Source organism: Narcine bancroftii, chromosome 9 (genome assembly GCF_036971445.1).
Source record: "Narcine bancroftii isolate sNarBan1 chromosome 9, sNarBan1.hap1, whole genome shotgun sequence".
NCBI lineage: Eukaryota > Metazoa > Chordata > Chondrichthyes > Torpediniformes > Narcinidae > Narcine > Narcine bancroftii.
Window position 1 is genome coordinate 72,074,552 of NC_091477.1, and position 23,223 is coordinate 72,097,774.

Below are 23,223 nucleotides of genomic sequence, written 5' to 3' on the forward strand. Positions count from 1 at the left end.
AGCTTTGTAGAAGTTTCCATGTTTTTATTTTTTTAGATATATATATATTTCAAGATTCAGAACGGAAACAGGTCCTCTGGTGCACGAGCCCGCACCACCCAAATATACCCATGTGATCAATAGATCTACTAACCCATATGTCTTTGGAATGTGGAAAGAAACTGCAGCACACAGAAGAAACCCATGAGGAGAACGTACGAGCTCCTTAGACAGCGACAGATTTAAACCTGGGTCGCTGGCACTGTAATAGCAATGTGCTAACTGCTACACTAACTATGCCATGCAGTAAATATTTTAGAAAATCCCCATGCAGATTTTCCAACATGAATCAAAGAATTTGTCAAACATGCGATAATTCTATGTGAAACTCAAATGAAGTTTCTCAGGAACCCAGTGAAATGATCTGTGCTGTCTTTCCTTGTCCTCTATAAACTCCCACCTTGGTGTAGGAGTTCACACACTATCATTTTATTACATCCAAGGATCATTGATCTTGTGATAGATTTAACATGTCATGTTGCAGTTCCTCTTCTGAAATTAAGGACCTGATGCACTTGGGGATTAGGCCAGGAATTATTATGGAACTTTGGTTGATTTATAAGCTTTGTGGTCTCAGTCATAAGTATAAAGATAATTTAACTGTGCAGAAGCACTTAAAATTTAATCAAAATGCATATTTTGAATGGTAAATTGCAGAAAAAAACATTTCTCATACAATTTCTATCTAATTTTGCAAACTTTTTTTATGTCAATGGGGGGAGCACGCAAGATTTACTGCCCAATCTCCTCCAGCAATGCATGTGCTGAGGATGTGTTTTCCCCCCCTATTTGGTTCTATTCAGATTTTAGTGAGAAAACAAGTATGAAGCACCTTATGTTGCAGTTGGTGGTTTTTTTAGAAGATAAGTACTTATTCTATTACACTCTTTCCAACCCTTGATATCTGGGTGGTGTTTTCTAAGAAAGTCTGCATATGCTGGGGTTGAGTACAATACACGAATATGCTGGACAAACTCCACAGGTTACGCAGGATCCACAGGAAGTAAAAGGTAAACAAAGTTTCTTGCCTGGGCCCTTTGTGTACCTGACAAATGATCCAGGCCAGAAACAATGGTTACCTTTTACATTATTTCCTATGAGTACTGCATGACCTGCTGAGTTTCTCTGGCGCATTTGAGTTTGCAGCATGCGTTTCCCCACTGTGTACTGTTTGCAAAGTGAACGATTCACTGTGATGTCGACCACAAGATAAGTTACATGTAAACAAGTGATGGCGATATTTCAGGTTGTGTTTTTTTTTATAACTGAAGTCCCAAAATGAAAAAAGGTCTTTTAATCAGATTTACAATTAATAGATTTCTTTAGTGTTACACATGTGAAATCAGGATCAAATGTCATGTTCATTTGAAGCTGAGTTGTAGGCTATTTAAATTCTTTGTCAACAATTGTCTGTAGACCACATCGAAAGAACCAAAGACTTGTTGATCCAAACCAAGGCTTTTATAAACTAAAAGACTGGAGCATATCACATGTAGGTCGACCAGTCCAGAATGACCTGGTCTGGATAGGAGCAATCCTTTAAAACCTGCCAGTGGGTGTGGCTACACTCTCAGCCAATCACCGTCATCGTACACTACAATCTGTACATATACACATTGGTGATAGAATCTGTACTATCACATTCACCCCTTCTTTGAGAACTGACCCCAGGGTGGATGGAGGGCTGTTTAAAAAAAAAAAGGGGAAAAGGAAATAAAAGGGGAAAAGGAAATAAAAGGGGAAAAGAAAGAGGGGAAAAGAAAGAGGGGAAAGGAAAGAGAGGGGAAAGGAAAGAGAGGGGAAAGGAAAGAGAGGGGAAAGGAAAGAGAGGGGAAAGGAAAGAGAGGGGAAAGGAAAGAGAGGGGAAAGGAAAGAGAGGGGAAAGGAAAGAGAGGGGAAAGGAAAGAGAGGGGAAAGGAAAGAGAGGGGAAAGGAAAGAGAGGGGAAAGGAAAGAGAGGGGAAAGGAAAGAGAGGGGAAAGGAAAGAGAGGGGAAAGGAAAGAGAGGGGAAAGGAAAGAGAGGGGAAAGGAAAGAGAGGGGAAAGGAAAGAGAGGGGAAAGGAAAGAGAGGGGAAAGGAAAGAGAGGGGAAAGGAAAGAGAGGGGAAAGGAAAGAGAGGGGAAAGGAAAGAGAGGGGAAAGGAAAGAGAGGGGAAAGGAAAGAGAGGGGAAAGGAAAGAGAGGGGAAAGGAAAGAGAGGGGAAAGGAAAGAGAGGGGAAAGGAAAGAGAGGGGAAAGGAAAGAGAGGGGAAAGGAAAGAGAGGGGAAAGGAAAGAGAGGGGAAAGGAAAGAGAGGGGAAAGGAAAGAGAGGGGAAAGGAAAGAGAGGGGAAAGGAAAGAGAGGGGAAAGGAAAGAGAGGGGAAAGGAAAGAGAGGGGAAAGGAAAGAGAGGGGAAAGGAAAGAGAGGGGAAAGGAAAGAGAGGGGAAAGGAAAGAGAGGGGAAAGGAAAGAGAGGGGAAAGGAAAGAGAGGGGAAAGGAAAGAGAGGGGAAAGGAAAGAGAGGGGAAAGGAAAGAGAGGGGAAAGGAAAGAGAGGGGAAAGGAAAGAGAGGGGAAAGGAAAGAGAGGGGAAAGGAAAGAGAGGGGAAAGGAAAGAGAGGGGAAAGGAAAGAGAGGGGAAAGGAAAGAGAGGGGAAAGGAAAGAGAGGGGAAAGGAAAGAGAGGGGAAAGGAAAGAGAGGGGAAAGGAAAGAGAGGGGAAAGGAAAGAGAGGGGAAAGGAAAGAGAGGGGACCGGTGGAGGTTAGGGGCTGTACCGGTCAGGGGGCCTGACCATCCAGCCGTGGTGCCGGGATTGGGGTTACTGGAGACATGTCACCGGCAAGCTCATAGGATGCCCAACGGCGTTGTTGACAGTCTGTCCTGAGCTGGTGGGGTGGTGCTGGTCCCTCTGTTCAAGCACATGGCCTGGGGGAGAAGGAATAGGGGAAGGTTGGGTTAAAGGCACTGCTGCGCCTAATCCAGCTTGGACTAGGTCCCTTACCAAGACTATGTCCTCCAGCCCATCCGGGTACTCAACATAGACATAATGCGGGTTTGCATGGAGTAGATTCACTTGGTCAACCAAAGGGTTGTTCTTTGAATACAGGACGTGGCATGGTAGGAGGACCGGCCCGGGAACCGTGAGCCAGGTTGGTATGGTTGTTCCCGATTCGGATTTCCTCGGGAAAGAGAACATCCTTTCATGGGTGGTGACATTGGTTGCAGTGCATAGGAGGGAGTGGATGGAGTGTTGGGCACTAGTGAGCATGTCCTGCCAGTGAGAGGTAGGGAGATCTTTGGACCAGAGGGCAAGCGTAACCGCTTTCCAGACAGTGGCATTCTCTCTTTCGACTTGCCTATTACTGCATGGGTTATAGCTGATGGTCCTGCTTGAAGCAATACCGAGCTCCAGGAGGAACTGCCGCAGCTTTGCGCTCATAAACGAGGACCCCCTGTCACTGTGGATGTAACTGGGGTACCCGAAAATGGCGAAGATGCCGTGCAGGGCCTCTATGACTGAGGAGGCAGTCATGTCTGAGCAGGGCACAGTGAACGGGAAATGGGAGTACTCATCGATAGCCGTAAGGATGTAGGTGTTACGGTTGGTCGACGGTAGGGGCCCCTTGAAGTCTACGCTGAGACGCTCAAAGGGGCGGTTGGCTTTGATGACGTGGGTGTTCTCTGGACGGAAGAAGTGGGGCTTGCACTCAGCGCACACCGGACAGGCTCGGGTCACGGAGCGAATCTCCTCCACCATGTAGGGCAAGTTGCGAGCTTTGACAAAGTGCGTGAACCTAGTGACCCCTGGATGACAGAGCTCCTCGTGGAGTTTCTGCAGCCTGTCCAGTTGTATGTTGGCGCAAGTCCCCCTGGAGAGCACCTCTGGCGGGTCGTTGAGTTTACCTGGCCGATACAGTATGTCATAATTAAAGGTGGAGAGCTCGATTCTCCACCTGGCGATTTTGTCATTCTTGATCTTATCTCACTGGGTATTGCTAAACATGAAGGAGACCACGCGTTGGTCAGTCAGCAGCATAAAGCGCTTGCCAGTGAGGTAGTGTCTCCAACAACGTACTGCTTCGATTATGGCCTGGTCCTCCTTCTCGACAGAGGAGTGTTGGCTCTCAGGACCCTGGAGGGTTCTGGAGAAGAAGGCTACTGGCCGGCTGGCCTGGTTCAAAGTGGCTGCCAATGCAAAGTTGGATGCATCGCTCTCGACTTGGAACGGGATGGACTCGTCAATGGCGTGCAGTGTTGCAGCGGCGATGTCCGATTTGATGCTGTCGAAGGCCGCTCTGGCTTCGGTTGACAGGGCGAAGGAGGTGGTCTTGAGTGGCCGTGCCTTGTCGGCATAGTGTGGAACCCATTGGGCATAGTCGGAGAAAAAGCCCAGGCAGCGTCTGAGTGCCTTCTGGGTTTGGGGGGGGAGGGGCAAGTCCATGAGGGGACGCATGCAGTCAGGGTCCGGCATGACTACCCTGTTCTCCACCACACAACCCAGAATTGCGAGCCGAGTGGTCCGGAAGACACACTTGTCGAAATTGTAGGTCAAGTGCAGCCGAGTTGCAGTCTGAAAAAATTTCTCAAGGTTGGCATCACGGCCGTAGATGGTGACATTGTCCAGATACGGGAAAGTAGCAGTCGGTCCATTTCCCGTTGGAAGACTGCGACGTCATTTGTGACCCCAAAGGGTACCCTGAGGAATTGATACAGCTGCCCATTCACTTTGAAGTCCGTGAAAGGACAGTCTTCTTGGCGGATCGGGAGCTGATGATAGGCCGAATGTAAGTAATGGTGCAAAATACTTGGTATTGGGCGATCTGATTCACCACATCTGTGATCTGTGGAAGGGGGTACGCATCCAGAAGCATGAAGCGGTTGATTGTCTGGGTGTAGTCAACCACCATCCGCAGCTTCTCCCCGTTTTTAACAACCACCTCCAGGGACTCGAGCTAGGTTCGATAATGCCCTCATCCAGCAGTCTGCGCACCTCGCTTGTGATTAAATTTCCTGTGTTCATAACTATATTGACAGCTTTTGGTGGTCACAGGCTTCCAGCCAGGGGTGAGGTTTGCGAAGAGCGCTGGCAGAGCAACTCTGAGGGTGGAGAGTCTACAGGTGAGGCCCCAGGGTGCGGGGACGGGTGGCTCGGGCTGTCGCTGGCAGGAGGCTTCTGGGGTGGAGTGGTTACAAACAGAGTGGAGTGTGAGGCCCCCCCAAAGTGCAGTGAAATGGTTTGAAACTGGCATTCAAAATCCAGTCCCAGCAGTGCAGGGGTGCACAGTTGGGGAAGGACTAATAGTTTGAAGTCTGTGAACGTGATGCCCTGGACTTTCAGGGTTGCCACGCAATACCCCTTTACCCCAGTCGAGTGAGATCTGGTCGCCAATTAAATCCTCTGGGCAGTGGGGAGAATAGCCAGTCCGCAATGGTGGGCTAGCTGGGCGGATAAAACTGTTAGTTGACCCCAAGTCAAATAAGCAATTGGTTTAGTCTCCATGCACTTTAATCAGTTCCATTGCTTTTGTGAGGGAATGGGGGAAGTCCTGGTCTAGGGTTACTGATGCAGAGACTTGTAATGGGGACAGTGGAGTCCTGCATGATGATGTCAAGCAAACAGTTGGGCCTGAAGATACAGCGTCGAGGAGTTCGTGGGCTGCCTGGAGCCAGCTGGGGGTGTCAGCCAGCCAATGGTAAGTGTTGGGGATTGCTGCTTGCTGTCGGCAGTGGGGCGGTCAGTCGGGAGGTCGTTGGCGGTGGGTACCAGGTCGGTAGCGGCGGCGTGTCCCCGGTCGGCAGCGTCGGTGGGTACCGGGTCGTTAGCGTCGGTCGCAACTGCGGGTACCTGGTCAGCTGCCTCGGTGGTAGCGGGTCCCCAGTCGGTAATGGTGGCGGGTGTGGCATGTCCCTGGTTGGCAGCGGCGGCGTGTCCCCGGTCGGCAGCGTCGGTGGGTACCGGGTCGTTAGCGTCAGTCGCAGCTGCGGTACCTGGTCAGCTGCCTCGGTGGTGGCGGGTCCCCAGTCGGTAGTGGTGGCGGGTGTGGCATGTCCCTGGTTGGCAGCGGCGACGGGTCCCTGGTCAGCAGCTGCGGCAGTGATGGTGGCGGTGGGCTCAGTGGTGATGGCGGCGGGTCCCTGTTAGGCAGCGGCGGCGGTGACGGCTGTTGAAGTCGGGACTTGGGCCTGGTCGGACGTTGCTTCATGAGTGAGGGTGAACGTCATTGCGGCGAGGGTGGGTTGTACCTTCCGCGCTCGGTGTCTGCCCCATGACATCAGGCGCTGCTGCGCGTTGGAGCCCTCGCTTTCATTGGACGAGAGCTCTGAGGAAGAAGTGTTTGAATGGGAGGGTGGTGATTGGGCTTCACACGAGGCACTGTGTTTGACGGTGGCCATTTTGGAGTGACAGATGACAGCAAAGTGGCTGTTTTTAAGCCACTTCTGGCACCTGGCTTTTCTCACCGGGCACTGGGACCTACTGTGCTTGTACCTCCCGCAGAAATAACACTTTGGGGTTGCATCGGGCAGCGCAGCCGACAGGCCGTCTGTGTGCCGGGGGGTAGTAGGGTAGAGGGAGGGCATCCCACTCACATCAGAGTGTGTGGTCCAGCCCCAAGAGTACACGCCCATACTTAAGACCGCAGCCTCCATTGTGTCTGCAATCCGGATCACGTCCTCTAGGTTTTCTCCCCCGTGCTCTAGCAGGCACTGTCTCACCTCATTCGATCGAACCCCGGCCACATAGGCATCCCGAATGAGATCGTCTGTGGTCTCCGCAGCAGTTCTGTATGTGCAGGCACAGTCCCTGCCCATTGCCATTAGTGCCTGAATATAAGCTCTACAGGACTCACCGGGCTGTTCCCTCTTTGTTGCAAGTTTGTTCCGAGCATAGACCCTGTTCACCGGTCACTTGTAGAGCCTTTTCAGCACCTTCATGACTGTGGCGTAAGTGGTCGCGTCCTGGATGCTCTGTTAGACTCTCGGGGACTCCATAGTCATCAATATTAGTAGTCGATGGCTGTCCTCCATCACGGCAGGGTCAGAGAGCTGTAAGTATGTTTTGAAGCATCTCACCCAGTGCTTAAAGTCATTCGAGGCTGTAGCTGACTGTGGGTCGATGCTGAGGCATTTCAGCCGTAGCATATGCTCCATTCCTTCAAAACCTTTCAGTTAATAAAATTGTAGAGTGCATTGAAAGAACCAAAGACTTGTTGATCCAAACCAAGGCTTTTATTAACTAAAAGACTGGAGGATATCACATGTAGGTCAACCAGTCCAGAATGACCTGGTCTGGCTAGGAGCAACCCTTTAAGACCTGCCAGTAGGTGTGGCTACACTCTCAGCTAATCACCGTCATCCTACACTACCATCTGTACACATTGGTGATAGAATCTGTACTAACACATTGTCATTATATAATTTCGCCCCAACAACATGCATACCTGTTTGCTTTGCATAACTGAGTGGCTGCACCAAGTAAGAATTTTGGTATATCTGTGCATCGTGCTTGTGCATATGACATAATTGGACTGGCAAGTGACAGGATAAATGTGTCCCACTGTGATCCTCCGAACAGATCGCACAAAGCAGCTGCACTTTCATTGGCAATTTCTATTGAAAACATGGACATGATTTTTAATTTATATTTTGCAATGTGAGCATGACTGGGAAGATCAGTAATTCTTGGTGTTTTCTAACTGTCTTCAGAGATGAAGGTACTTGAAGTGGCCTTCAGTGAGCTACTAGCTGCCGCCAGTGTAACATTCACAGGCTTCCTGTTTAACATGATTGGAGTGATGACCAGTAGTTCTATTTTTTATCAATCACGACAGCTTCAGTCATCAGTCCTTCCTGTCTCTCTGAAGTTGCAGCAATGTGGTGGTAAAAGATTTAGGACAGCTCCTCCAACATGTCTTCAGTGTATGTGACACATAAATCAATTGGGTTGATGGTAAACATGGTCATGAAGGCATTCCCAAGGTGAGAAGTTCTGATATTTTAATCCGGCCCCAATGATTACTAGTATATTTCCAATTCAAAAATGGATGCAACTTGGAGCGAGACCTGCATGATTGTTTGTCCCTTCACCTTGAATGAGGAAAAGTCGCATGTTTGGGAGGAACCATTCGTACCATTAAACATTACAGCACAGAAACAGGCTCTTTGGCCCTTCTAATATGTGCCAAACTATTTTTCTGCCTACCCCCACCAACTTGCACCTGGTTTATAGTCCTCCATACCTCTCCTATTCTTGTATCTGTCCAAATTCTTCGTAAGGTTACCATTTCAGCTGGCAGCTTGTTCTATACTCCCATCACTCTCTGTATGAGGAAGTTCCCCCTCATGTTCCCTGTAAACTTTCACCCTTGACCCATTTCCTCTGGTTTGTTCCTCACCTACCCTCAGTGGAAAAAGCCTATCAACGTATTCTCTGTCTATCCCCCTTATACTTTTAAATACCTCTGTCAAATGTCCACTCATTCTTTTACGCTCCAGGGAACAAAATCCTGAACTGTTTAACCTTTCCCTGTAACTCAATGCCTGAGGCCCAGGCAACATCCATGTACATCTTCTCTGCACTCTTTCAGACTTATTGATAGCTTTCCTATAGTTAGGTGACCAAAACTGCACACAGTACTCCAAATTTGGCCTCATCACTGTCTTATAAAACTTTACCATAACATCCCAAGTTCTATACTTAATACTTTGAACTATGAAGGTCAAAATGCCAAAAGCTCTCTTTACAACCCTATCTACCTGTGACACCACTTTCAGGGAATTATATATCTGAATTCCCAGATCTCTCTGTTCTAACACACTCCTCAGTGATCTACCATTTACCATGTATGTCCTTTCTTGGTTTGTCCTTCCAAAATTCAAATCCTCACATTTGTCTGCATTAAATTCATCTACCAATTTTCAGCCCATTTTTCCAACTGGTCCGGAGCCCTCTGCAAGCTTTGAAAGCCTTCCTAACTGTCCACAACACCTCCAACCTTTGTATTATCATCAAATTTGCTGATGCAATTTACCACATTATCATCCAAATCATTGATATAGATGGCAAACAACAATAATCCTACCACCGATAATCCCTGATGCACACCTCTACCGCAGGCCTCCAGTCTGAGAAGCAATCATCCATCACTACTCTCTGGCTTTTCCCATATAGCCAACATTGAATCATAAATATTGAGCTTCTGAACCTTCCTGACAAATCTCCCATGTGGGACATTGTCAAAGGCCTTACTAAAGTCCATATAGACAACATCCACAACCTTTCCTTCATCACCTTTCCCAGTTACCTCTTTGAAAAATTCCATCAGATTGGTTAAACATGTTGATTATCCCTAATCAGTCCCTGGCTATCCAAATACTTATATCCAATCTCTTAGAACACCTCCAATAATTTACCTAGTACTGATATCAGGGTCACCAGCCTATAATTTCCAGGGTTACTTTAAACAACGGAACAACATTAGAGAACTTCCAATCCTCCGGCACCACACCCTTGGCTAAGGACATTTTAAATATTTCTGCCAGAGCCCCAGCAATTTCTACACTAGCCTCCCTCAAGGTCTGAGGGAATATCTTGTCAGGCCCTGGGGATTCATCCACTCTTAATTGCTTTAAGACAGCAAGCACTTGCTCCTCTTTAATCTGTATAGGTTCCATGATCTCACTGCTTATTTTCCTAACTTCCCTGACTCTGTGCCCATTTCCTGAGTAAATACTGATGCAAAAAAAAAACATTTAAAAGCTCCCTCATCTCTTTTGACTCTGATCTTCAAGTGGATCAACTTTGTCCCTTATTATTCTTTTTCTCTTAATAACCATAGAAACCCTAAGGATTTCCTTCACATTGACTGCCAAAGCATCCTCATGTTTTTTAGCTCTTCCGATTTCTTTCTTGATTTTTTTTCTTGCATTTTTATACTCATATAGAACCTCATTTGCTCCGTGTTGTCTCTCTTCTTCTGAACAAGATCCCCAGAAAACCAAGGTTTCCTATGCCTATTAACTTTGCCTTCAATCCTGATAGGAACATACAAACTCTATTCTCAAAAATTCACCTTTGAGGTCTTCCACTTACCTCTCAAATCCTTGTCTGAAGACAACTTATCGCAATCAACAAATTCTAGATCCTTCCTCATTTCCTCAAAAGACCTATCCTTCTCCATAATTACCTTGAAACTAATGGCTTTATGATCACTGCTCCCAAAATGTTCCCCTACACGTACTTCTGTCACTTGTCCTGCCTCTTTTCCTAATAGGAGGTCCAGCACTGCATTCTCTATTTGTTGATTTAAAAAGTATTGTTGAACACATTTGACAAACTCCAAACCATTCAGCCCTTTTACAGTATGGGAGTTCCAGTCAATATGTGGGAAGTTAAAATCTACTTTCACTAATTTATGTTTCCAGTAGTTGTCTGCTATCTGTCTCCAGATTTTCCCCTCTAATTCTCATTGACTATTGAGCTGTCTATAATACAACCCCATGAGTGTGGTTATATCTTTCCCGCTCCTCAGCTCCACCCATATTGTCACAGTAGATGAGCCTTCTGGTGTGTCCTGCCTGAGGACAGCTTTGATATTTTCCTTGACAAGCAATGCCACTGATTCCTCCTTCTATCAAGTCTGAAGCAAAGAAACCCCAGAACATTGAGCTGTCAGTCCTGCCCCTCCTGCAACCAATAGTCATGATGTCATAATTCCACTTGCTAATCCAGGCTTGTCTGCCTTTCACACAATACTTCTTGTATTGGAATAGATCCACTTGAGAACGTTTCCATCATGTACAATCCGTTGATTTCTAACATTATGTGAAATTTTCACACCATCTTTTTCCTGCTCCACTCTATCTGCCCTGGCACTCTGGTTCTCATCCCCCTGCAAACTGAGTTTGAACCACTTCCGGAGAAGCACTAGCAAACCTTTCCGCAAGGATATTTGTCCCCCTTCAGTTCAGATGCAAACCATCGTGTCGAAACAGATCCCTCCTTCCCTGGAAGAGAGCACAATGATCCAGAAATCTGAAGCCCTCCTTCCTTCACCAAGTCTTTAGCCATGTTTTAAGCTACATTATCCTTCTGTTTCTAATCTCTAGCACATGACACAGATTGCAATCTGAGATCAACCTAGTGCCTAACTCCCTGAACTCTCCTTGCACGACTTCCTCACCCTTCCTACCCGCATCATTGGTTCTGACCTGGACCATGACATCTGGCTGCTCACCCTCCCTCCTGAGAATGCTGTGAACTCGATCTGAGATATCTTGGATCTTGGCATCAGGGAAGCAACATACCATCAGGGAATCTCGATCCCTTTCACAGAACATTTTATCTGTCCTAACTATGGAATCTCCTAGCACTACGCCTTGCCTCTTCTCTTCCCTTCTTAGCCACAAGACCAGATCCATGCCAGAGACCTGACTGCCATGGCTTGTCCCTGTAGCTTCCTGCCCCCACCCCTCAATAGTATCAAAAATGGTGTACTTGTTATTGAGGGGGATGGCCACAGGGTTGCCCAGCCCTGCCTGCCTGTTCCCTTTCCCTCTCCTGACTGTCACCCAGTTGTTGTAGTGAACTTGTCAAATACCGCAATGCATTTTGCAGATGGCACATGGTGCAGCTATAGTACTCTGGTGGTGGGGGGAATGAATGTTTCAAATGGTGTGTCAAACAAGCAAATTTGTCCAAAACCTTTCAAACTTTTGGCTCCTTCCCATTCCTTTTCCATCTTTACATGCATAATATTGTCCCCTTTTTACTTTAGTGCTGTTAAAGGGTCCTGGTCTGAAACATTGACCGACTGAGTTCCTCTCTAATAGCTCATTGTTTAAGCAAAAAAGCTTGTGTGTTCAGCTGCATTTTTGCAAGCAAGAGGAGAGTATTTCATTCCGCTCCTGACTTGTGCCTTGTAGAAGATGGAAAGGGTTGTCCCAGGACAAGTAGTCACTGACTTCTTATTGTCGCCAATAGTGTTTTTTTTTAGTTTCAGATCAGTGGTAAACCCAGGATGTTGATGGTGAGGGACTCGACAATGATTATGCTTAATTTTTTGTATTCATCTTGGTTCTTTGGGTCTATATCGGCGGAAGTTGAGATCAATCAATCTAGACATTTTACCACTTTCTCTTCACTCCATAGCCTTACAGATTCTTTCCCTTCAGATCCATTTTGTGCTCCCTTTTGAATGCTACAACTAAATCTGCCTTCACGACTCCTGACAGTCAATTCCAGATATTTTCACTTATGTGTCAGAACATTTGGATGCTTTTGACAATAACCTTCACTTTGTCTGCTCCAATTTCAAGTCTCACCTCCAGTCGGAATTGTTTCTGTCTATGTTCGATCCCCCCACAGTCTCCCCTGTTCCAAGGAGAACAACCCCAGCCTATCCAGTCTGTTCACATAATTATAAAGTGCCTCATTCTCGGAAACTTTTTGGTAAATCTTTTCTGCATTCTAAGGTGCCTTTGAGAAGATGTAAACCTGAGAAACAGAACTGGGCACTATTCCACTTGTAAATGAGTTATTGTTTTGTAAAGGTTCAGTAGGACTTCCTTGCTCTTCTGCTGTGGACTTCTATAAAGCCCAGGATTGACTTTTTTAACCAACCATGTAGATCTGCTCCCAAAACAGCTGTAATCTTGCCTATTAAATTTATGCCCTCGAGTTTATATTGCCCTTTCACATTCATCCTGCTAAAATATGGGGTACTTTAATGATTTTCAGGCAACTTTCACCAGCCATCCTTAAGGTTCACCACAGCTTTGAATATTTTGTATCCCAAACAACATATTTAAGTCATTCCCAGTTCATTAACAAAAGGAAACATTAATCTGTTTAAACATGGACATTGCCCTGTTTATTTTTGAGGGATAATGTTGCTCTTCAATAGCAGGTGTAATAACTTGGTGTAACTTGCAGCGTTTCCAAGCTGGTTATTTTCAGCAGTTCTTCCGGAACCAGTATATTTTTCATTTTTTTCCTACTGTTCTCTGTGTTCCGCCATTATCTTTTATCATCTTGGCTTTTCCTAATCTGACTGTTCCCTCTCCATAGACGTGGAATAGACAGAATGTGGCACTCGTGGCCTTGAGTGGGTTGAAGCAGTTGGTATTGGCATATTTATGGGGATGCTCACAACTGATGTACTTGACCCATATACTTGTATTTCGCAGAACATAGGAGGAGTCTGTTTGGCCCATCGAGTTGACACTGGTTCTCTGAGCAATCCAATCCTAATCCTAACCCATAACCACACTCACCCATGCACCCATCAACTCCTGCCATGATTGTCCTTCCACTTAACTACATCAGAGGCATTTTACAGTGACCAATTAATCTTGTAAACATTGCCCCTTTGCAAGATAGGAGGAAATGGGTTTCTGGGGAAACTTGCATAGTCGTAGGGAGTACATGCAAACTCCATACCAGCAGCACCACAGATTTGAATTGAACATTCAAAGGCAATAACAGGCAGCATCAGGCTTGAACCCAGGTCGCTGGAACACTTTGTTTTGATGTAGGTTGTCAGTGGTTGTGTCATAATCTGTTCACTTGGCCCTGTGATCATCCCCCAGTAAAATGATGCACCAATTGCTATAATCATCTATTTGGGCTACAGAGACCTTCTGAGCTGGTGGTACATCCATAATTCTCTACTGGGCTGGGGTCCTCATTGCTGCTGTTCTGTAGGATCCCCTCCCACTACCTTAACAACCTTAAATGTCTGTCCGTCAAGACGCCCAAGGTAATTTTTTTATTCAACAGACAAGCATGCATAACGGAAATTCAGCTCGACTTGTAGAATTTTATCTTCAGTGGAATCCTTATGTTGAGTTCAATCTTGCACAAACACAAAGATCTACATTTCAGCTTTTACATTTCCTGCAACTAATCTTTAAGTTTACATATACACCACGGTAATGGGCATTTCGGCCCACGAGTCCATTCCAGCCAGCTTACACCCCCATATGTTTTGAATAATGAGAGGAAACCGGAGCCCCAGGGGAAAACCCATACAGACACAGGGAGAACTTACAAACTCCTTATAGACAGCGTGGGATTCGAACCCCAGTCCCAATTGCTGGCACTGTTTTCTTTCTTCTTTCTTTGGCTTGGCTTCGCGGACGAAGATTTATGGAGGGGTATGTCCACGTTTGCTGCAGGCTCGTTGGTGATGATAAGTCCGATGCGGGACAGGGAGGCACGGTTGCAGCGGTTGCAAGGGAAAATTGGGGGGTTGGGGTTGGGTGTTGGGTTTTTCCTCCTTTGTCTTTTGTCAGTGAGGTGGGCTCTGCGGTCTTCTTCAAAGGAGGTTGCTGCCCGCCAAACTGTGAGGCGCCAAGATGCACGGTTGGAGGCGAGATCAGCCCAGTGGCAGTGGTCAATGTGGCAGGCACCAAGAGATTTCTTTAAGCAGTCCTTGTACCTCTTATTTGGTGCACCTCTGTCTCGGTGGCCAGTGGAGAGCTGGGCATAGAACATGATCTTGGGAAGGCGATGGTCCTCCATTCTGGAGACGTAACCCACCCAGCGCAGTTGGGTCTTCAGCAGCATGGATTCGATGCTTGTGGACTGCCAGCTCGAGTACTTCAATGTTGGTGATGAAGTCATAACAATGAATGTTGAGGATGGAGCGGAGACAGCACTGATGGAAGCGTTCTAGGAGCCGTAGGTGATGCCGGTAGAGGACCCATGATTTGGAGCCGAACAGGAGCGTGGGTATGACAATGGCTCTGTACACGCTGATCTTTGTGTGTTTCTTCAGGTGGTTGTTTTTCCAGATTCTTTTGTGTAGTCTTCCAATTTTATAGTCTATTTGCCTTGGCTAACCGCTATGCCAGCCGTGTAGCTTCTGATTGTACGCTAAATGTATGTTTAGGCTTTAATATTTAAGCCTGGGTTAAAATATTCTGTCTTGCTTATTAATTTGTACTTTTAATTCTGAATAAAAATACTTTGCTGAATCCAGACTATATTCTTTAAAATTAAATTGAAAGTGTTTTTTTCTTTTATTTATAGATGGTAAATGAATAAACTGCATTTTTTGAAGGAATTAAAACAATAAATCAAAGCTGGAGAAACTCAGCAGGTGAAGCAGTGTACTATATATAGCAAAGATAAAGATGCATAAGCAACGTTTTGTGTGTGAGCCCTTCCTTCATCAAGGTATGAGCAAAATCTGGGCAGGTGTCTGAACAAAATACTGGTGGGAGGGGTGGGGGAAGAGTGCACACTAACAGATAAGGTGTAATACATAGATAAAGGAAAGAGGGCACACTAGCAAACGGGGAGGGGTAATGGCTCTGTGAATGCAGAGGGAAGGGGATAGAGAGCTGGAGAAAATCACCAGCAGGCAGCGGGGGTTTGGCTTTATCACCAGCTCCTCCTGTCTGGGGCCTGTGCTCCTCCCCCTCGCCGTTTTGTTCAGATGCCTGAATATAGAGCAAAGATCTTTATCTTTTTTATATAAAGTTCATTGTTTGACCTGCTGAGTTTCTCCAGCATTGTGTTTTTACTTTCATGCTTTACCTCTGTTTTTGAAGGGATGTTAGTTTCTAACTGGCCGGCAGCAACGGCATGGCTGCTGGGCTTGTGCTAATGAAGACCCACATCAGAGGGAAACATGGCCAAAGGACCTGTTTGTGCTATGTGATTCCATGACTCTAATAAATCCCCAGATGCAGTACAGCTGTATTGCTACTGACCCCTTGTATTCTTAGCATAAGCATTAAAAGGCCAGTCTTATACTAATGTTACTGTCATGACAATTTTAAGGTGAATATATAATGGACCCTTCCCCCTTCCCCCCCCCTCCCCAAAAAAAACACAATTTCTGTACTGGGGTCAAACTCAAGGTAAACAAGACAGACTGAATATACCGGAAAACTAAAGTAGTGAGGAGAGGTTCAAAAGATTGATACCTGTTGTGGAAATAAAATTGTTCTGGAACCCTAGAAGGCTTCTGTACGTACGTTCTTCCTGAAGGTAGCACTGAGAGAGATTATAGTGATGGTAGTCCTTTATGATGTTGGCTGCTTTCTTGAGACAGTGCCTCACCTAGATGTCTGCAGTGAATGGGAGGTCAAAGCCTACGATGAACCTGGCTATATTTGCTACTTTTCTGCATTCCTGGGCACTCAGATTACAAAACCAGGCTGTGATACTTTCTATGTGCACCTGAGGAATTTTATCAACAATGTGCCAAATCTCTTCAGATTTCTTAGAAAGGAACGGTGTTGGTTTGCCTTCTTCATAGTTGCCTCAATTCCAGGCTGGTTCGAGGGAAGGCCTTCTGATATATGGATTCACAGAATCTTGAAGGGACTAACCCTCTCCAACTGTATCCCATCAATAAAGATAGACGCACGATCCCTCAAACTCAAGGTCTGGGACTGTGTTCCTCCTGGATCTCTGGCTTCCTCATCACCAAACCCCAATCAGTGTAGATGGGCAACATCACATCCTCTTTGCTGATCATCAACTAGGGTTGTGTCCTAGTGCCCTGCTCTGTTCCCTCTATACCCACAATTTTATAGTCAAGTTCAGCTCTAACACAATTAATAAATTTGATGACACCACCAATTGTGTGCTGAATAATGGAGAATGATGAGTCAAAATACAGGATGGATTCCGAGAACTTGGTTGTGTGAGGTCAGGACAACACTCCAACTCTCAACATCAGCAAGACAAAGATGCTTGTTGTGGATATTAGGAAGGGGAGGCTGAGGAAGACTGTACCTGTCCTCACTGACAGAATAGCAGTGGAGAGATTTAAGATCTTTATTTCCTGTGGGTTCACATATCGGAAGATTACTCCTGAAGTCAACTCATCAAGATAACTATGTTCTATTGAACTTGCACAGGTGTAGTAGAAGGTATACTGACTGGATGCCTCACTCTCTGGTTTGGAAACTTGAGTGCAAGGGATCGCAGAAGGCTATAGAAAATGTCAAACTGGGCCAACCTCCATCCACTGAATACATCTCAACAAGATGTTGCCTTAAGAAGGCAACCAAGATCTTCAAGGATCCCCATCACCCTGGTAACAACCTCTTCTCACTGCTACCTTCAGACAGAAGGTACAGAAACCTGGTCCAGCACACTCCTAGGTTCAAGAATATTTCACCCCAGCAGTCATCTAGGTTCTTGAACCTACCTACACTACTCTAACCATAAACTACTCTGTGACCACCAAAAAATTGGCAGTGTTGAAATATCACTTTTTTCATGAACTATAAACTTGATTATATCTTCTGTGTTTCATGGCGCATTATAGTAATTTAATTTATACTATTTTTGTTGGTGTATCTTGCATATCTGTGTGGCTGTTTCAAGTAAGAATGCTGCATCTGGACATTACACCTATGTGTATGATAAACATTCATCGCATAAATCAATTTATGATTTTAAAGTACTTACAGTTTGATTCATGGAGCATGTTAGAAGCAAAAGTAGAAATACTCAGCAGGTTGGACAGCAGTTGTGGGGAGAAATCCAAATGAACATTTTGGGTTGATGACCTTCCTTCAGACTGGGGATGGTTAGAAATGAAATGTTAAATGTTGCAGAGAGAGGGGGAGAGATGGAGGGGACAAAAAGGGAAATCAGGTGAGAATGGTGAAAGCTGAAGGAGGGTGGTAGAGGCCTAGTGAATAACTTGATGCATATCTGTTGGAAATGCAAGTAAATGGGAGGAGATGAAAAATCAAAGCTGCTGGAAAACACGAGACTCAAGTTGGGAATGGAGGATTATCTGAAATCGTTGGATTCATTGTTGAGTCCTGAGGACTGCAATCTCCTAAATTGGAGGATGAGGTGTCATTCTTGAATTGAGCTTTGTTGAAATGATATAGGCATGTCAGGGAGAGAAGATGAATTAAAGTGACAACTGGAAGCTGAGGGCCACCCTTGCAAATTGATACCTCCACTCTGTTCTGCATAGCCAGCCCAACTGGACTGGGGCAAAACACAAAAGTCTGCAGACACCGCGATTGAAGTAAAAACACAATGGTGGAGAAACGCAGCCAGTCAAACAGTGTACTTTATATAGCAAAGATAAAGATACGTGACCAACATTTTGGGCTTGAACTGTGACCAGCTGCGTTTCTCCAGCATTGTGTTTCAACTCGACTTGGAACTGAGCATGGAGGTGCTGTGTGTGAGTGAGTGGGCGATGAATTGGTTCATGCTTACTAATGATTTTCTTTATTTTTAGGAAGTTGACATTTTTTGACAACTGGAGCTCATTGGCAGTTCACGTGGCAATGGATAACACAGTAATAATCGACAACATCAGTGAGTATTACCAGATAATAAATCGGCAGTACTCTGTGTTGGTGCTGTTTTCCAGAGTTTTACACTGTTTTCTTCTGTTATGTGTATGTTGGAATGGCCTGTGTGTTCAAGCCGTTTTCTGACGCACCATCAGAATCTTTTGAATGAGGTGTTTATTGCCTGTTATTACACTTAGATGGACAGAAATAGTCCCATGATAACATTGAGGGAAAAATTCTGCCATTTTCCCAATCATGTTTGTTTACTAAAGTGATTGATCCCATTGTTTTTGGCTGGATCCTTTTGCATATACAGTGTCCTCCGTAATGTTTGGGACGAAGACCCTTTTTTTTCTTCATTTGCCCCTGTGCTCCACAGTTTTAAATTTGTAATCATACAATTCAAATGTAATTAAAGTGTACATTCCAGATTTTATTCAAGGTTATTTGTATACGATTTGGTTTGACCATGTAGAAATTTCAGCACTTTTTATACATAGTCCCCACATTTCAGGAATGTTTGGGACATTTGGTTACTCAGGTATGTTTAATTGCTTCATTGGTGCAGGTATAAGAGAGCTAGGCTTGCTTCTAAGCTCATGATAACCTTTGGAGTCTGTTGTTGCCATTTTTCAACATAAGGACCTGAGTTGTGCCAATGAAAGACAAAGAAGCCATTATGAGGCCGCAAAGCAAGAATAAAACAGTAAGAGACATCACCCAATCCTTAGGGATTACCAAAATCAACAGTTTGGAACATCAATTAAGAAGAAAGAAAGTACTAGTGAGATCAATCATCTTAAAGGGACTGGTATTCCAAGGAAGACCTCCACTGCAGATGGCAGAAGAATTCTCATAATAATGAAGAAAAATTCCCAAACGTAGATCCAACAGATCAGAAACTCTCTTCAGGAGGCTGGTGTGGATGTGTCGATGACTACTGTCTGCAGAAGACTTCATGAAATGAAATACAGAGGCTACACTGCAAGATGAAAACCACTACTTAGCTACATAAAGGATGGCCAGATTAAAATTTGCCAAGAAGTATTTAAAAGAGCTGCAGAATTCTGTAAAATGATCTTGTGGACAGATGAGACTGAGATTAATCTGTATCAGAGAGATGCAAAAAAGTGTGGAGGTGTAATGGAATTGCCCAGGATCCAAAGCTTACTACCTTTGGCATGGTTTGCATCTTGCAGTGTAGCCACTGTATTTCTATTTGTGAAATCTTCTGCGGTCAGTAGTTAATGACACATCTTCACCGGCATCCTGGAAGGTGTTTATCATCTGTCAGACCATATGTTAAAGAATTTTTCTTCATTATGATAAGAATTTGTCTGTCAGAAGCAATGGAGGTCTTCTTCCCTGGAATACCAGTCTCTCTGCAATTACTGAGCTTACCAGCATGCTCTGTATGATATTCCAAACTTGATTTTGGTAATCCTAAGGTTTGGATGATGTCTGTTACTGCTTTATTCTCGTTTTTCAACTCTATAATGGCTTCTTTGACTTACATTGGCACAACTCTGTCTTTGTGTTGAAAAATGGCAACTACAGACTCCAAATTTGATGACATTAACAGGAAAGAACCACCCCTTAGCACCCCGCCCCCCCCCCCCCCCCCCGTCCCCCCCCCCCATCCCCTGATGATCTGAGGATGACATGCCTGCTGCCTTTAGGAGAGTGAATCTGAGGAAAGGATCTGGTCCAGATGGAGTACCTGGCCGAGTATTAAAAATTTGTGCTGACGAACCTACCAAGGTATTCACGGATATCTTCAATATCTCACTTCAGTAGGGCATGGTACCCACCTCTTTCAAACAGGTGACAATCCTACCGGTGCTCAAGAAGAGTGTAGTAACCTTCCTTAATAACTATCGAACAGCAGCACTTCCATCAACAGTGATGAAGTGTTTTGAAAGGCTGAAGATGAAGCAGATCAGCTCCTGTCTGAGCGGTGACATGGATACATTGCAGTTCACCTATTGTCTACGGCGGATGCCATCTCACTGGTGTGAAAGATTATGTTATATTTTATATTGTATATAGATATGTTTTAAAAGGAGGAAAATTGTGGCAGTTTTTTTTTTAGTGTATGTCACATACAAACACTTCAAAACAGATCTCATTTCAAATGCCAGAGCTTGGTTCAACCCAGGCAGTCCAAGCTCCGGGTGCCTTTGGAAAAACTTTGAAGAATGCCTATAAGGACTTCACAAGTAGGTGTTAATTGGACATGCTGTGGAGTAATGGATTATTGTTTTGGAAAACAACAGAGGAAAGAACTCAGAAGATTAGGTCCAGAGCCACAGTCTGTCCGAGGGCAGTTGGGTGTTCAAAGAGGGTCATGTGGTTTTCTCTAATTAGAGAGAAAATTCAGTTCTACAGTTCTCCAGTCCAGCAGCAACAGCTGAGAATGGAACATGACAAACTGGCGAGCTTGTGGAAAAACTCCATTTTGAAGACCGGTTGTGACTTCTTAGTTCAGCCTGGTCAAAGGTCTTATGGTCCATACAAGAGGAGAGGACTGGCTGCATAATGTTTCACTTGAAATAAGGGAAACAAAAAGGAACTCTGTGGTGACCTGAAAGAAAGAGGTTATCATCTGGAAAACCTTGATGGGGCAAGTTTCTTTGGCAAGACACTGAAGTGGCTGATCTAAAGGAATTAGTTGTGGGTGTCCAATGAGAAAAAAATCTCTCTGAAAACCAACAAGAACCTTCCTGAGTGCCATTTACTGAACTTATATGCATATTACATAAAAGTAACTTTTGTTTAAGTAACCATTTGTCTTCGTGAATTTCTATTGCTGCTGGCTTTTAGGGTCCTCTGAGCCCATAACACTGGCTCTACACAAAGCTCTGGAACACCTGGACAGCAAAGATGCATAATCAATGTGCTCTTCATTGACTGCAGCTTGGCATTTAATACCATCATCCCCTCAAAACTGGTCAGCAAACTCCAAGATCTAGGTGTTAACACCCCACTGTGTAATTGGATCATGGATTTCCTCATCTCCAGACCACAATCAGTGAAGATTGGTAAAAACCATAATCTCCATCAGTACCAGAGCACCACAGGGCTGTGTTCTTAGCACCCCTGCTCTATGCTCTATTCACTTTACACTTAAGAGTATGTGGCTCGGTATGACAATAACACCATCTCCAGTCGTGAGTTGTATAAAGGAAGGGGATGAGTCAGCATACGGGATGGAGATTCAAAACTTGGGCTGAATGGTGGACCAACTGCAACCTTGTACTCAATGTCACCAAAAGGTATACAATCCAGCGATCATTGGGGGGGGTCAGAGGTGGAGAGGGTGAGCACATTTAAGTTCTTAAGAGTCACTATCTTGGAGCATCTTTCTTTGACCCAACACATCAAAGAACTTTGTGAAGAAAGCATGTCAGCACCTCTACTTCCTCAGGAGTTTCTGCAGGTTTGGTATGACATCAGAAACCATAGCAAATTTCTTCAGAGGTGGAGTGGAAAGTGTGCTGACCGGCTGCATCATGATCTGGTATGGAAACACCAATACCCCTGAGCGTAAAGCCATCCAAAGGGTACTGGATACAGCCTAGGACATCACAGGCAAAACCCTCCCCAGTATTGAGAACATCTACAGGGAACTCTGTCATCAGAGGACAACAGCAATCATCAAAGACCTTCACCACCCAGCACATGCTCTGTTCTTGCTGCTGCCTTCAGGAAAGAGGTATCGGTGCCACAAGACTCGCACCATCAGGTTTAGGAACAGCTGCTACCCTCCTCCATCAGACTCCTCAACGACAAACTCAATCAGGGGCTCATTTAAGGTCTCTTACTTGTTGGCTTTATTGATTTTCCTTTTTGTTCTCTCTATTTATTTACATTCATTATCTGTTTACAGTTTTGTTTGTTTACATGTTCACGCTGTGTACAGTTTCTTTTTTGCGCTACCAATTAGTGGTATTTCTGCTGCGCCCGCAGATTTATGTTCTCTGACAATAAATCTGAAATTAAAGATGATCAAAAACTTAGCAGGCATAGCTCTTATACCTGCACCAATGAAGCAATTAACATACCTCAGTACTCACAAATGCATGTGAAGCCAAATGTCCAAATATTATGGTGCCCTGAAATGAGGTGACTATAAAAAGCACAGTAATTTTTCCATAGTCAAACCAAAGCATATATAAATAACCTTGAATAAAATCTGGAATCTGGACTTTAATTACATGTGAATTGCTTGATTACAAATTTAAAACTGTGGAGCACAGGGGCAAATAATGGAAAAAAGTATCTTTGTCCTGAACGTTATGGAAGGCCCTGTATATGTGTCTGCAGTCTCCCTGGACTAGTTACTATAATCACATTGTCAGAGAGAAACCTTTTGAAGCTTAGTCCAGTGAATTTCAAGAGGTTCCCTGCTCAGGATGAAAACAGTTAGTCTGAACAAATTTTTCTATCTGTATAAAATGTTGAAATCTTGTATTACTTCCCATTGTCAAATTTTCTTATGATTTTTTCTTGTCTCCACATTTAATAAAGGAACATCTTATGCAAATATCATCATGTTATGCTGTTTTTTTTCCCCCAATGCTGACAGCACAGGCCAAATGTCATACATCTAAAATATTAATATTAAAAGTATAACAGAAGGCTGATTTTTCTTGGTTTTGCTATCGTACACTAGCTGTGTCAAAGCCTCCACTCCCTGACTTCCCTCCCCACCTTAAATCCCAAATTAATGAGCTGTCACTTTGAACCACTGAGAGTTAAGCAAGAAAATCTGCAAATGCTGGGGTCGAGCACAAGACACAAATGCTGGAGAAACTCAGCAGGTCACACAGTATCCATAAGAAGTGCAAAGTAACCAAGTGGAAAGGTTACCCTTTACTTCCTGTGGATGCTGTATGATTTGCTGAGTTTCTCCAGCAC

The 23,223-nt window shown here is 44.7% G+C and overlaps 1 protein-coding gene across 3 annotated transcripts in view; it reads left to right on the forward strand.

The window, feature by feature from the left end:
* atg4b (autophagy related 4B, cysteine peptidase) overlaps positions 1-23,223 on the forward strand; it is a 61,080-nt gene that overhangs the window by 21,731 nt on the left and 16,126 nt on the right. For all 3 annotated transcript variants that reach the window (XM_069896433.1, XM_069896435.1, XM_069896436.1), the window contains one exon: positions 18,246-18,325. In XM_069896433.1, coding sequence (XP_069752534.1) covers positions 18,246-18,325 — 80 coding nt within the window. The remainder of the gene's footprint in view (positions 1-18,245; positions 18,326-23,223) is intronic.